This window comes from Microcaecilia unicolor, chromosome 2, assembly GCF_901765095.1.
Source record: "Microcaecilia unicolor chromosome 2, aMicUni1.1, whole genome shotgun sequence".
Lineage (NCBI taxonomy): Eukaryota > Metazoa > Chordata > Amphibia > Gymnophiona > Siphonopidae > Microcaecilia > Microcaecilia unicolor.
Window position 1 is genome coordinate 212,675,818 of NC_044032.1, and position 12,189 is coordinate 212,688,006.

Here is a 12,189-nt window from a genome sequence, read left to right on the forward strand (position 1 = left end):
ACGAAACAACTATCTTTCGAAAATTGCTGAAAACATTCCTCTTCAACAAGACCTACAATGAGCACCCATAACCTCATTAACTCACCTCACCAACCCTCTCAACTATGAAAGCTTACCTTACACAGCTATCCAATTCACTCCCCCCCTTCTTCCCTCTTCCCTTCTTGATCGCTACACACTACTAACTGTATCTGATATCCTGATATGACAATGTCAACAAATCTATGTAAGCCACATTGAGCCTGCAAATAGGTGGGGGAATGTGGGATACAAATGCAATAAAATAAAAATAAATAAATAAATAAAATTCATTGTGGGTGTCCTAAAAACCTGACTGGCTAGATATGTCCGGAGGACTGGATTGAGAACCCCTGTTCTAAATGTTAGTAGAGAGTATGAATTAATTCACCCACATACCCCCAGTTAATACCAGGATGTAGACCCAAGTACTGTATCCAGCAAGAATAATCCTGCAAATTAGTGTTACCTCTGTGAAGGTGTGACTATAGTCTGCCAAGCAGTGCAGAATAACTCCATGAGGATCATTCCAGACTGGCTGTAACCCAGAAATATTTATTTTTTTCTGTACTAGATAGATGAAAACAGCGTCCTTAGAGGGGGGGGGGGGGGGGGGGCTTTTTTTTTTAATTTTACCTCTCATGTATGTGCAGGAACCACTGGATGCAGAAAACTGCAGCATGCTAGGTGGCATTGTGCACAGTTGTATTTGTTGCTGTACATTTATTAATACTGCAATAATTTTCATGCCATTAGTTTACTGCATCAGGAGCGGTTAGGAGATTGTACAGTGCACAGTCCTAACGCACGGTTTATTTTATTGTGACAGGGTTGTGACAGGGCTGAGACGGAGCTTCGTAAGGACCAGGTCCAGGGCTAACCAGTTTATTGAACATGAGGAGGCATCACATTTGTCTGATTGCTCAGGAGTGTTCTCTGTACTGGGGATTGGAACAATATTTTTTTTTTGCAAGGGATGTGTTAAAGGTCCTTTTGTTTTTGTGTTGTTGTTTTTTTTTTCTCTAACAGCTTGTCTTATCAACTTCCAAGCTTGAAATAGTAACTTTAACTGAAGGAGTTGACAGAGGCATAAGTTCGCGAAGGCTTGCCTATTTACAAACCAGCTGTGCTTATTCAAAAAGCAGATCTTGCCTACTGCCAGCAGCACACAATCTTCCAGAGAAGCATTTGCTGGAGACGTTTCACCAGATTGGGGGGAGGTCCCCATAAACTGACTAACCTCAGCTCCCCAAAAGAAAGAAATAAACAACAACAAACAAGGAAAAGAAACCGAAAGGGAAACCTCTGGAGTCTCCAAGCCCTGCACACTCACAGAGATAGTTCTCCCACAATCCAGAGGGAGGAGCTTTCGGACAGGACTGGAGGGGGTGTGGGCGTGTCTGTTTGCAGGAGAGGAGAGAGAGAGTCGCCTGACGCAGCCACAGCAACAGCGCTCTTCCCTGTGCGCCGGCATCCCCTCCCCCGCCCTCCCCACCAGCTTTTCCTCTCTCCCTCGCATCTCACTCTTCTTGCCCAACGCGCATCTTTTCTAATGGGCAGGTGGAAGCAGGAGCGCGCAGATATGTTTGCTTTCCGCTAAGAGATCTTCTCTCTCTTTCTCTCTCACTCTCTCTTTCCCCCTTCTTTTTGGTGTTGGTTTGTTTTCGGTGGTGCATGTTTTCCTGTGAGTGCACAAGAGGCAAAAGGAGTATAAGAATGATCCGTTTCCGGAGCTCCAGTGTGAAATCCTTAAACCTGGAGATGAAATGTACCGTCAGGCTGCTGGATGACTCCGAGATCGCCTGTAACATTCAGGTGGGCTGAACATGTGCTATTTTGCTGTTGGGAGAGGGGAACGGGACTGAGGGGGGGGGGGGGGGGGGTGTTATCATCGGGGGATGTGATAATGCACCGTCGGGACTGGGTAAAGGACGGATTTCCCGGATATTTCAGGAGAGTGACAATAGCAGGGCAGAGGACTGAGGAGGGTGACAGGGACACACTGCATTCATACCAGCTGCCACCTCCTATAGCGTGTCACAGCTGGTTGAACCGAGAGTTTGTAGTTTCCAAGTCTTCCCTGTCTGCTTCTGCACCCTAGCTTATGGTTTTTATTTTTAAAAGTGCTCAGCATCAGTAGCTTTGCTGCTCTGCCAGGAAAGATGATGATATATAGGCACGATCTGTTTTTTTTTTTTTCCGGTAGCAAGTAAATAATAATTGTATATGAACCGTTATAATAGGCCTATTTGGGGGAGATTTAGAAAACAAAAATGTTTGCAGGGTATTCTGAACCCGTGGAATAACAATGCTGAACTCGTAAAAGTTGGGTCTGGTTGTTAAAGCGAGATACTGGGCTCCCACTTTGCAGATGTGGCCAGTAGCGGAGTGTAGACCTCGCCCAGCTCGGGAGAAGCTCAGCTCTTGTACGGAAAACAGCGATTTTTCTGTCTCCCAGTCTGAGGCAGAATTGCAGCTACCGGGAAGGATGTGATGATGATTCCCACCCACACTCCTTTGGTGTGACCTTATTTTGTGTTTATTTATACAAACAGTAATCTTGAAGAAGGTCGAAGGCGGTTATGGTTTTTTGTTTGTTTGTTTTCTTTTTAATGTTGCTGCCCTCCACGTGCCTGGAAATCAGAATTATGGGAAGGGAAATTTCAGGATTGGAGATATATTTACCATCCAACCTGCACGAGAATGATTTCTAGGCTTTGGATATATTTAAGCAATGGGAGAAGCCACATGCATCTGATGACTAGTCTATTACAAGGGCTGGTGTTTCTCTGTGGAAATGCACAGTTTAGGAGCCAACTTTTCCCAAATGATTGGGGGTGCTAAACCCAACAGAAATGACCTTATCCCTGGACACAGTGAAAGAGGTTGTTCAATATTGGGAGCTGGCTCCTATGTGTTACTCTCTGAAATCCTAAATGTAGCTGGTTGAAAAAGACTATTACAGTTACAGTCAAACCAAGCAGGCGGTACCTGTATTTAATTTGTCCTATTCAGACTTCCAGTAAAGTTTTGTTTGAGGACTGCAAACTTGTCCTTAATGGTTAATGAATGCAATGTTGGGTGATCAATTGTTATTTATAACTATTGTATGTATTTAAGTAGAGCTGTACCAAATAGCATATTTTACCATTTGGCCGAATATGAATAATGACAAATATTATTTGGCCGAATACTGAATATGAATAACGGGCATTGAGCTTTTTAATATAGCAAATCATAAAAGAAACAATGTGAAATCAGAGCTCAAGTGTTTATTTCAATAGGATTTAGCACAGTAGAGCCCCGGATTATTCGTATTCAAATTTAAATAACTATTCGGACAAATGCAAATAATGTATTTGGGGCACTATTTGGGGGCTGAATCGAATTGAATCAAATATGAATGCTCGGTACAGCCCTATATGTAAGTGGCAGCCTCCATGGCAGTGGGCTGTACCTCTTGAGCAGCCTGGTCCGGAACTGAAGTTTTGTGATATTCAGAGGAAAGTTTAGTACTGTCACCAAATTGAGATCTTCTGACAAGGGGCTTATCAAACATATAAATGGCAAGTGACCGTACTCACTAGCAAATGCGCAGTACAGACTTCCCTCTCTGTCCTGCCCTCGCGTCAAGACGTCAGAGGGCGGAACAGAGAGGGAAACAGAGTTGAATTGTCGTACGCCGCCGCCGCCACCTGGAAAGGAACATCACGCAAAACAACCTCCACCCTCCCCGCCGCCGCTCCCCTCCATATCGGGCCCCCTGCACTGACCTGACAGCGCCTCTCACCTCCGTGTGGAAGCGCTGCAGGCAGCAGCAGATCGATCTGCTGCTGCCTGCAGCGCTTTCACACGGAGGTGAGAGGCGCTGTCAGGACAGTGCAGGGGGCCCGGCATGGAGGGGGGAGGGAGCGGCGGCGATGAGGGTAGTTGGACATGGGGAGAGGGCAGGGGGAGAGGCCATGGTTGCAGGACTTGGGGTGAGAGCAGGGCACAGAGGAGGGTTGCTGGACATGGGGGGAGGGGGGAGGCCAAGGGAAAGAGGAGGGTCGCTGGATATGGGGGGGGGGGGGGGGGGAGGATCGGTGGACAGGGTGAGGCCAGGGGAGAGAGGAGGGCTGCAATACTCGCCTGTTTTTATGGGCTTAACGGCTAGTCACTTTCAGAAAATGTAAATGCTGCTCAGTGTGTGGCATCCTTCACTTTCTCTATGGAAATTACCCTGAATGCCAGTCCAGCAGAAACAGATCACCCATCTCACTCTTCCAGTGGCTTCAAATGCATTTTGCAAATACTATTAGATGAGTAAAGAAAGCACTATGGGGGTAATTGTTTAACTCTGTGCCTATCTCTAGGTACCTATTCTAAAACAGAATGTGGGCACCTAGTTTTCTTTATAGCAGAGGTCCTCGAGGTCCACAATCTAGCCTGTTTTTCAGGATTTCCACAATGAATGTGGATGAGATCTGTTTTCATTCACTGCTTCCATTGCATGCAAATAGATCTCATCCATATGGAAATCCTGAAAACCAGGCTAGGTTGTGGACCTCGAGGACTGGATTTGAATACCACTACTACTACTACTAATAGCATTTATATAGCGCTACCAGACGCATGCAGTGCTGAACACTTGACATAGAGAGACAGCCCCTGCTCAAAGAGCTTACAACCTAGGTAAAACAGACAGACAAGACATTATAGGCAAGGGAATTACAGGGTAGAGAGGAACAGGGAGGAGGAGAGCAAATGAGTAGCGGTTAGGAGCCAAAGGCAGTAGTGAAAAGGTAAAGAAGGAGCTAGACGTTTGGGTTCGGGAAGACAGTTCCAGGCATAAGGTGCAGCAAGACAAAAGGAACAAAGTCTGGAGTTAGCGGTGGAGGAGAAGGGGGACAACGAGAGATTTGTTCAGAGAGCAGAGTTCACAGGGAGGAATGCAACCACTTGTACCTCTCGCTTCTACCTACCCTCCTCTCCTCTTTCCTCTACACATTAATTGATTTGCTTACTTTATTATTTTTGTCTATTAGATTGTAAGCTCTTTGAGCAGGGACTGTCTTTCTTCTATGTGCAGCGCTGCGTACGCTTTGTAGCGCTATATAAATGCTAAATAGTAGTACTAGTAAGTAGTAGGTAATGAGGGGTCATAGAGTGGGTGCAATTAAAGATATACTCCTGATTTATAGAATACTAGCAGGACTGGGTGCATTACACCAACCATAGAGCTTTCATAAAGGTGTGTGCCTAAATTCAATGGTGGAGATATCATACAAAGGTCCAATATTCAGAAAGCAAGAGGCAGCCCGGCTAACTCCTGTGGTCGGTGGTGATGCTGGATATTCAATGCCAGGCCATTTCTGGTGACCGGTGTTGAATATCTGTATTTTTTGGCCAGTTTAAACTTAACTAGCTAAGTTAATATTCAGCACCATGTAGGCCATCATCATGGTCTAGACAAACATGCAGAAGATGTTGGTGGGGAAGCAATTTCGTATTCTTTTCAGTTTCCACATTGAACCAAACATGCTTTTGTGATTTTCGCTATGTGCTTTTCAAGGCTCATTTCATGGTCAAGGATGACTCCTAGGATTTTCAGGTGCTCTGCAGTGGATAGCGTTGTTCCTTCTAGGTGTACTGACGACATATTGTCTTTGCAGTACTGCGATGTTAGCAGCAGGCATTGGGTTTTGTCTTTGTTGAACTTATGCTTGAAGGCTGTCACCGATAATTCCATGGTGGTTATTCCTGACTGAATTTTCCGTTTAATTTCTGATAGATCCTTTATAAATGAGATATAGATGATGATGTCGTCAGCACATGTAAATGAATTGTATCCGTTTTTTGCAAGTGCTTTGGCTATGGGAGTCATCATGATGTTGAAAAGTAGTAGAGATAGATGCAAACCTTGAGGGATTCCGCATTCTGCTTTTCATGGAAGGGATGTTGTAGGTCCCATTTTTACCTGGTATGATCGTGTTGTCAGGAAGCCTTTTATCCAGTTTAGCACAGCACCTCCAATGCCGAATTAATCTTGTAGGCCAAGTAGTATTATGTGGTTGACCATGCCGAAAGTGCTCGACATGCCAAATTGAAGTAGGAGGATTTTATTGCCTTTGCTGATTTCTTGTCTGAAGTTAGCCATTAATGTAACAAATACTGTTTCTGTTCTGTATCTTGGTCTGAAACCTGATTGGGATTCATGGAGGATTGAGAAGTCGTCTAGGTAGTCCATCAGTTGTTTAGTGACAATGCTCTCCACGATTTTGGTCATGAGGGTTGTGGAGGCTAAGGGCCTGTAGTTAGTGATAGTGATTGCGCTTAGATTTTCATTTTTGGGTATGGGCATTAATATTATGTTGCCTTTGCGGGGGGGGGGGGGGGGGGGGGGGAAGAACTTTGTCTGGGGCTTTTCCTTAACTTCAGTGGGGTTATTTCATCTAGTATATGTCTGCATTTATCATCCCATTCTAGTAAGAAGGCGGGGGATTCTGGTATTACGTTCCATTGATTGGTGTACATTTTTTCCTAGAATATTTCTTGATGTATTCTTCCCATTGTTTTTCGAAGGATATATGGGGAATTTTTCTTTGTTTCTTTGCATTCTTTCCAATAGAGGGTTAAATGTAGTTTGAAGTGGTCTGACCAGATGGATTCTACTCATTTGTGGTCTCTTAAATTGAAATCTTGGTTTGGAGAGAAACTGGATGCTACCAGGTCAAGGGAGTGGCCTTTTGTATGGGTTGTTGTGGGTGATAATGGTTAGAGGTCCCAGAACTGGAGGAAGTCCTCTAGGTCTCTGGTGTGGTTGTCTTCTCTTTTTTTCCAAGTGAAGGTTGATGTCTCCAATCAGTAGAGCATTGTTATAGGTGACGCATTGGGTTGAGTTGAAGTCCATAAATTCTGTCTGGTTGCCTATCCACTTGCCAGAGGTTGGTAGAAGAGTATGCAGCAAAGTTGCCCTTGTAGGGTGGTGTCATGGCGTCCGAGTGCCATTATTTACAGATAGGGAGTTATCGATTCTGATGTTGCTACTACTTGGAAGAAGGACCTGTATGTCAATGCTATTCCACCTCCTTTCTTCTTTTCTCTGGTCCAGTGCATTATCTTGTATCCTGGTGGGCATAGCTTGTTGGTGATTGGGTCTTCTTTTGAATGCAGCCAGATTTCTGTGATGAATACTAATCCTAGCTTCTCCTCTTCAATATAGTTTTTTAGTATCTCTGTTTTGTTAATTACAGATCTTGCATTGGTGAAGCCTGTGGGAATGGGTTGATAATTATTATCATTCATAGTTGTAGGTATGATTTTTTTCGGTTGACGGCTGATTCGCCTCTTAGAGGAGTGGTTTTTGGTTTTGGTATATGGATGTAGTTGAGGTGTGGGTTGGACTGTATTTGGTACTGTGTTTGACAGATGGTAGCTGAGTAGGTCATTGTCCAGGAATAACGTTTGTGAGGTATGCGGCAATTGTGTGAGATTACTGGTATCTTGTGTTTGTTCACGTGGGTGGGTGTAGACGGATTAAGGATTGATAATATGATTATGAATATGAGTAATTGGTTATTTGTTTTATATTTGTGAATATCTCTTCTGTAGTATGCATTTTGGATTTTTTTTTTTTCAACTGTTTGATTTTAGTCTGGCTTTCTTACTGCTATAGACTTTGCCCAAATGCTGGAGGGGTTTCCCAGTTAGAACTGTGTGTGGATTCGGCTGGTGTGGACTGTTTTTAGGTAGAATTCTGGATGATGTATGTAGGCAATTGAGCATCATGAGGGGTGATATAGTCAGCAACCACCTTCCTCCATTCTTCAGTCTTTGTCTTACTTGGTGAAAATAGTGTAGTTCCTTCTGTTTTTTGTCAGACTTGAACCTGGGTGGTGACCCTGTAAGATGGCTAGCTTCCCTGGATGGCTTCTGGTCAGGGAAGTGTTGGGAGGGTGATGAATTGGGGGATCTGCCAGTCTTTGTATCGATTTATGAGAGGTGAGGGTCTGAAGGGAGATATGTGGTCTGGTATGCTTTGAGATGATCCTCTGTCTGCTAGCCAAGGTGCATAGTGGATTGCGACACCCCAGGGGAACTCTCAGGTCATCGTCGGGCGGTCAAACTCCACCCCTCCTTTCTATCTCGGGCAATGCTTGTTTACTGCTCATTGATTCCGTTGCAGTGTAGTTACCTTTACTTATGGTAAAGAGTGGGTGTGGGGTCCCCGTGGTTTCGGAGCAGTGACTTTGGCACATACAACTTTGAGCGCCATATATAGAATCTAGGGGCAAATGCCCATCCTGCTGTTAACACACACCTAACATGCTAGAAAATACACATGTTTCCGTGGCAGTCAGGGCATGCTCCCATGTTTCTGCACATGTTTTGTGCATGATTTGTTTAATGCCTTGGTCCTAAGAATTTTTTCATGCATGCATTGGGAAACTGTGTGCCAAACTTCAGTACACAATTCTAACATGTGGCTTATTATGTGGACTCCTAAATGTATTAAAATCCCATTTCAGATTCAGTTGTTTATGCATACAGACTGGTGCTCTTGTGATACTGCTAAATGTTTAGTTCACTGCAGGGGTTCAGCAGCCTGTGAGAGACTCCTTAGGAAATGCAGAATGGCAAAGAAATGGCCTTAGGAAGATCTGGCTACCTCTACCTCCCATCTCCATTATGCTTTCAACTGACTTATCAAATGTGCAGTCAGAAAATGTCACCAGGTCACTGAGGGGCCCTTTTACTAAGGCACGTAGGCGCCTGCACACATCCAACGAGCGTCAGTTTGGAATTACTGCCTGGCTACCGCGTGTCCCGGGCGATAATTCCATTTTTTTACGTGTGTCTGATAATATTTTTTTATTTTCTAACGTGTGGCACTAACTGGGCGGTAATCGGCAGTGTACTTGCGCTAATGATTACCACCCGGTTAACACAAGAGACCTTACCGCTAAGTCGGTAGGTGGCGGTAAGGTCTCAGGCCCAAAATGGACGTGCGCCAATTTTTATTTCGCTGCACGTCCATTTTTGGCCCCCCAAAAGGCCTTTTTTGCAGGCGAGCTGAAAAATGTACCTGCGTGCGTCCAATACATGAGCCTTCAACAGTGCAGGTCATAGTAAAAGGACCCCTCAGAAAGCTGGCCTTTGGGTTATAAATCCACCCCCCTCTTTTAACAGCCTTGAAGACAGCTTTCCAGTCAAACATTCAGACTGTTACGATGTCTGTGTTGGGTGGGGGTGGGGGATGGGTAAATTTATAAGAAGGCATCTAAAGAAAAAAAAACCTGAAAATGTGCCTATTGTATTCCTATTTGATATATCCAATGTGCGCATGTCTGTGTCTTTGTAAAATAGATTAATCACCAGTAGCACACCATGACAGGTGTAAATTTGTGCACCTGTGTGCTGGTAAGTGTATTTTTAAAAATGCATGGATCCAATTCTGTCTCCAACTATTCTCTTCCTGTGGGAACACCATATATTTATTTATTTAGATTTTGCTCACATCTTTTTCAGTAGTAGCTCAAGGTGAGTTACATTCAGGTACTCTGGATATTTCTCTGTCCCAGGAGGGCTCACAATGTAAGTTTGTACCTGAGGCAATGGAGGGTTAAGTGACTTGCCCAAGATCACAAGGAGCAACAGTGGGATGTCCCAGGAGGGCTCACAATGTAAGTTTGTACCTGAGGCAATGGAGGATTAGGTGACTTGGCCAAGATCACAAGGAGCAGCAGTGGGATTTGAACCGGCCATCTCTGGATTGCAAGACTGGTGCTCTAACCACTAGGCCGCTCCTCCACTCCACTATATATATATTATACTGAACTGTATACCCCCAGGTCAGTTTCATAGGAGCCTGTTATATCTGCAGAAAGCTGTTCTAAGTCCCGTATTGAATTAGTGGCACTAAAGTGGGGTAGTTAAGGTGTGGTAAAGTCACTAGTCTACCGCAGAATCACTAACCTGCGATATCTCAGCACTGCCGATTAATGACTCCTGTGGTAAGGAACGTAACACCAACTTTGACCTGGCATTATTTTTCCAGAAATAGCACAGCTTGAGGTGTTCACCACAAGCCACCTTATTCAATTTACATAATAATGAGGTGCTTTGCTTGCTTTGCATCTCATAATTTTGTTCCCTATGGCAACTTCAATTAATGTGCGTTATGGTAATACAAAGCACGTTCTAGTCATTTAACATGTGTTAGTGGACAAATAATATTCATTATTGCCCTAACACATCTTAATAACTGCCTCCCTAAAATTCAGTTAAAGTGAAAATGGCCCTTATTGCTGCTTAGATTAAAAATATCTGGGTCAATTATTCAAAGTCATTTAACTGGCCAGAAGTAGCTCCTGGCTGGTTAAATTGCCTGTTTGGGGCTTAAAACTCATTTTCAGCGACACTTAACCGATTGGTGCCACTGAAAATAACTGGTTAGTGCCAAACTGAAAACCGGCTATTTTGGGGGCGTTCTGGGGCGGAGTTGGCACTTTGCTGGTTATGTACTGATATTCAGCAGTTAACCGGCCAAAGTCACTGCATAAACAGCACTGCATAAAAGTCAGTCCTATCTTTGGGGCCCTTTTACTAAGCAATGGTAAGCTTACCGCTCGGCAATCCAGAACTACTGCTGGCCCAATGCGGGCACCGGTGGTAGTTCCACCCCCAGTGTGTGGCATTTCTGACACTAGTGGAAATTTGTTTCCGCAGGGGTTACCCGGTGGTAATTGGGCAGTGCCACACAGTACCCAGTTACTGCCGGGTTAGTGCAGGAGCCCTCAACGCCACCTCAGTGGGTGGTGGTAAGTGGTCCCCCCCCCCACATGGCCACATGGTAAGAGCAGTCTTACCCCATGGCCTTGTCTTTTTTCAGCCTTGTTACCCACGACACTAAAAAGGGCTTCAGCGTGCAGCAAAAACAGCCCCCGCCGCTAGCGCAGGGCCTTTTTTTACCGTAGTTTAGTAAAAGGGCCCCTTTATGCAGTGCCCCCGTAGCTGGTTAAGGGGCCCTTTTACTAAGCTGCGGTAGGCTCTACATGTGTGCAGTGTGCGCGCCCAAATGAGATTACCGCCAGGCCAGCGCGCCCTCCTGGCGGTAATTTCAGATTTGGCACGCACCTATAAAGTGTGGATGAATTGTTTATTTATTTCCTCCTACAAGCACCAGTTCCGGCGGTAATCGGCACTTGGCATGCGCTGACTGTTCACTGCGCGTGTAGCGTGTGAGCCTTTACCACAAGATCAATGGGTGGCGTTAAGGGCTCAGGCCGGTTTTGGGCGTGCTGGTTCCATTTTTACCTCACTTTAACCTTAAGCCCCACCCAGCGCATCCCAGGATACACTGGGCAGGGCGGGATGCCACCATTTTGGGAAGTCCCCGAAGAGGAGGGAGGGAGTGCCAGTCCCTCCCTCCTCCAACTACTACCACCACTACAGAGAAGTAGGCTGCCAGGGGTGGAGGGGGGTAGATAGCGGTTCCACTGGACCACCAGGGCTTTTTTGTGCAATGTGGGGGAGTGGGAAGCTAGTGGTCCCACTGGACCACCAGGGTTTTTGTGCTTGGGGGGAGGGGCCTGGAAGTCCATCGGACTTCCAGTTCTTGTGTTTGGTGGGGTGGGGGGGCTGAGGTTTGACAGGTTCGGTAGAAAATCCCGGACCTGTCAAACCTCTTCTGCTGTTTGACAGATCCAGGTTTTTGACCGCCCGGACCAGTCAACAACTTCTGCGGGAGGATTGTTCCTTGGGTGCATGCCCAGGCACAATGCTCCTGCAGAAGTACCCCTATGATCAGAGCACTGATTGGAACAGCGTGGGGCTTCTGACATTGGCCCATGAGTGCTAAGTATTCCATTTAACCAACTATGCGTTAGCTGGCTCCACAAACCCAGAAATTCAATGCTGGTGCCTGGACATGGCCTGGCATTGAATTTCTACGTTTAGCGTTGGTGGCGGTCAGCAAAATGCTGATCACTACTGGCTGAATATTGAGCCTTTAGGGCTTCTTTTACAAAGCCGTGCTAGTGATTCCTCTGCAGCAAATGAGAGGAAACCCATAGAAATTGAATGGGCTTCCTCTGAAATGACTTATCAAAATATAACAGAACAAGCTAACATTGAACTCTTTTAATTTGGTTATATTCTCACTTTGTTATCATTGAATGTCATACCTGT

At 45.3% G+C, this 12,189-nt stretch overlaps 1 protein-coding gene across 2 annotated transcripts in view; it reads left to right on the forward strand.

Annotated features, from left to right (window-relative positions):
* Positions 1 to 1,458: 1,458 nt before the first annotated feature.
* The window catches only part of FRMD3 (FERM domain containing 3), a 396,218-nt gene continuing 385,487 nt past the window's right edge, over positions 1,459 to 12,189 (forward strand). For both annotated transcript variants that reach the window (XM_030193696.1, XM_030193697.1), the window contains exon 1: positions 1,459 to 1,833. In XM_030193696.1, the coding sequence (XP_030049556.1) occupies positions 1,693 to 1,833 (141 nt within the window). In that variant the 5' untranslated portion in view covers positions 1,459 to 1,692. The remainder of the gene's footprint in view (positions 1,834 to 12,189) is intronic.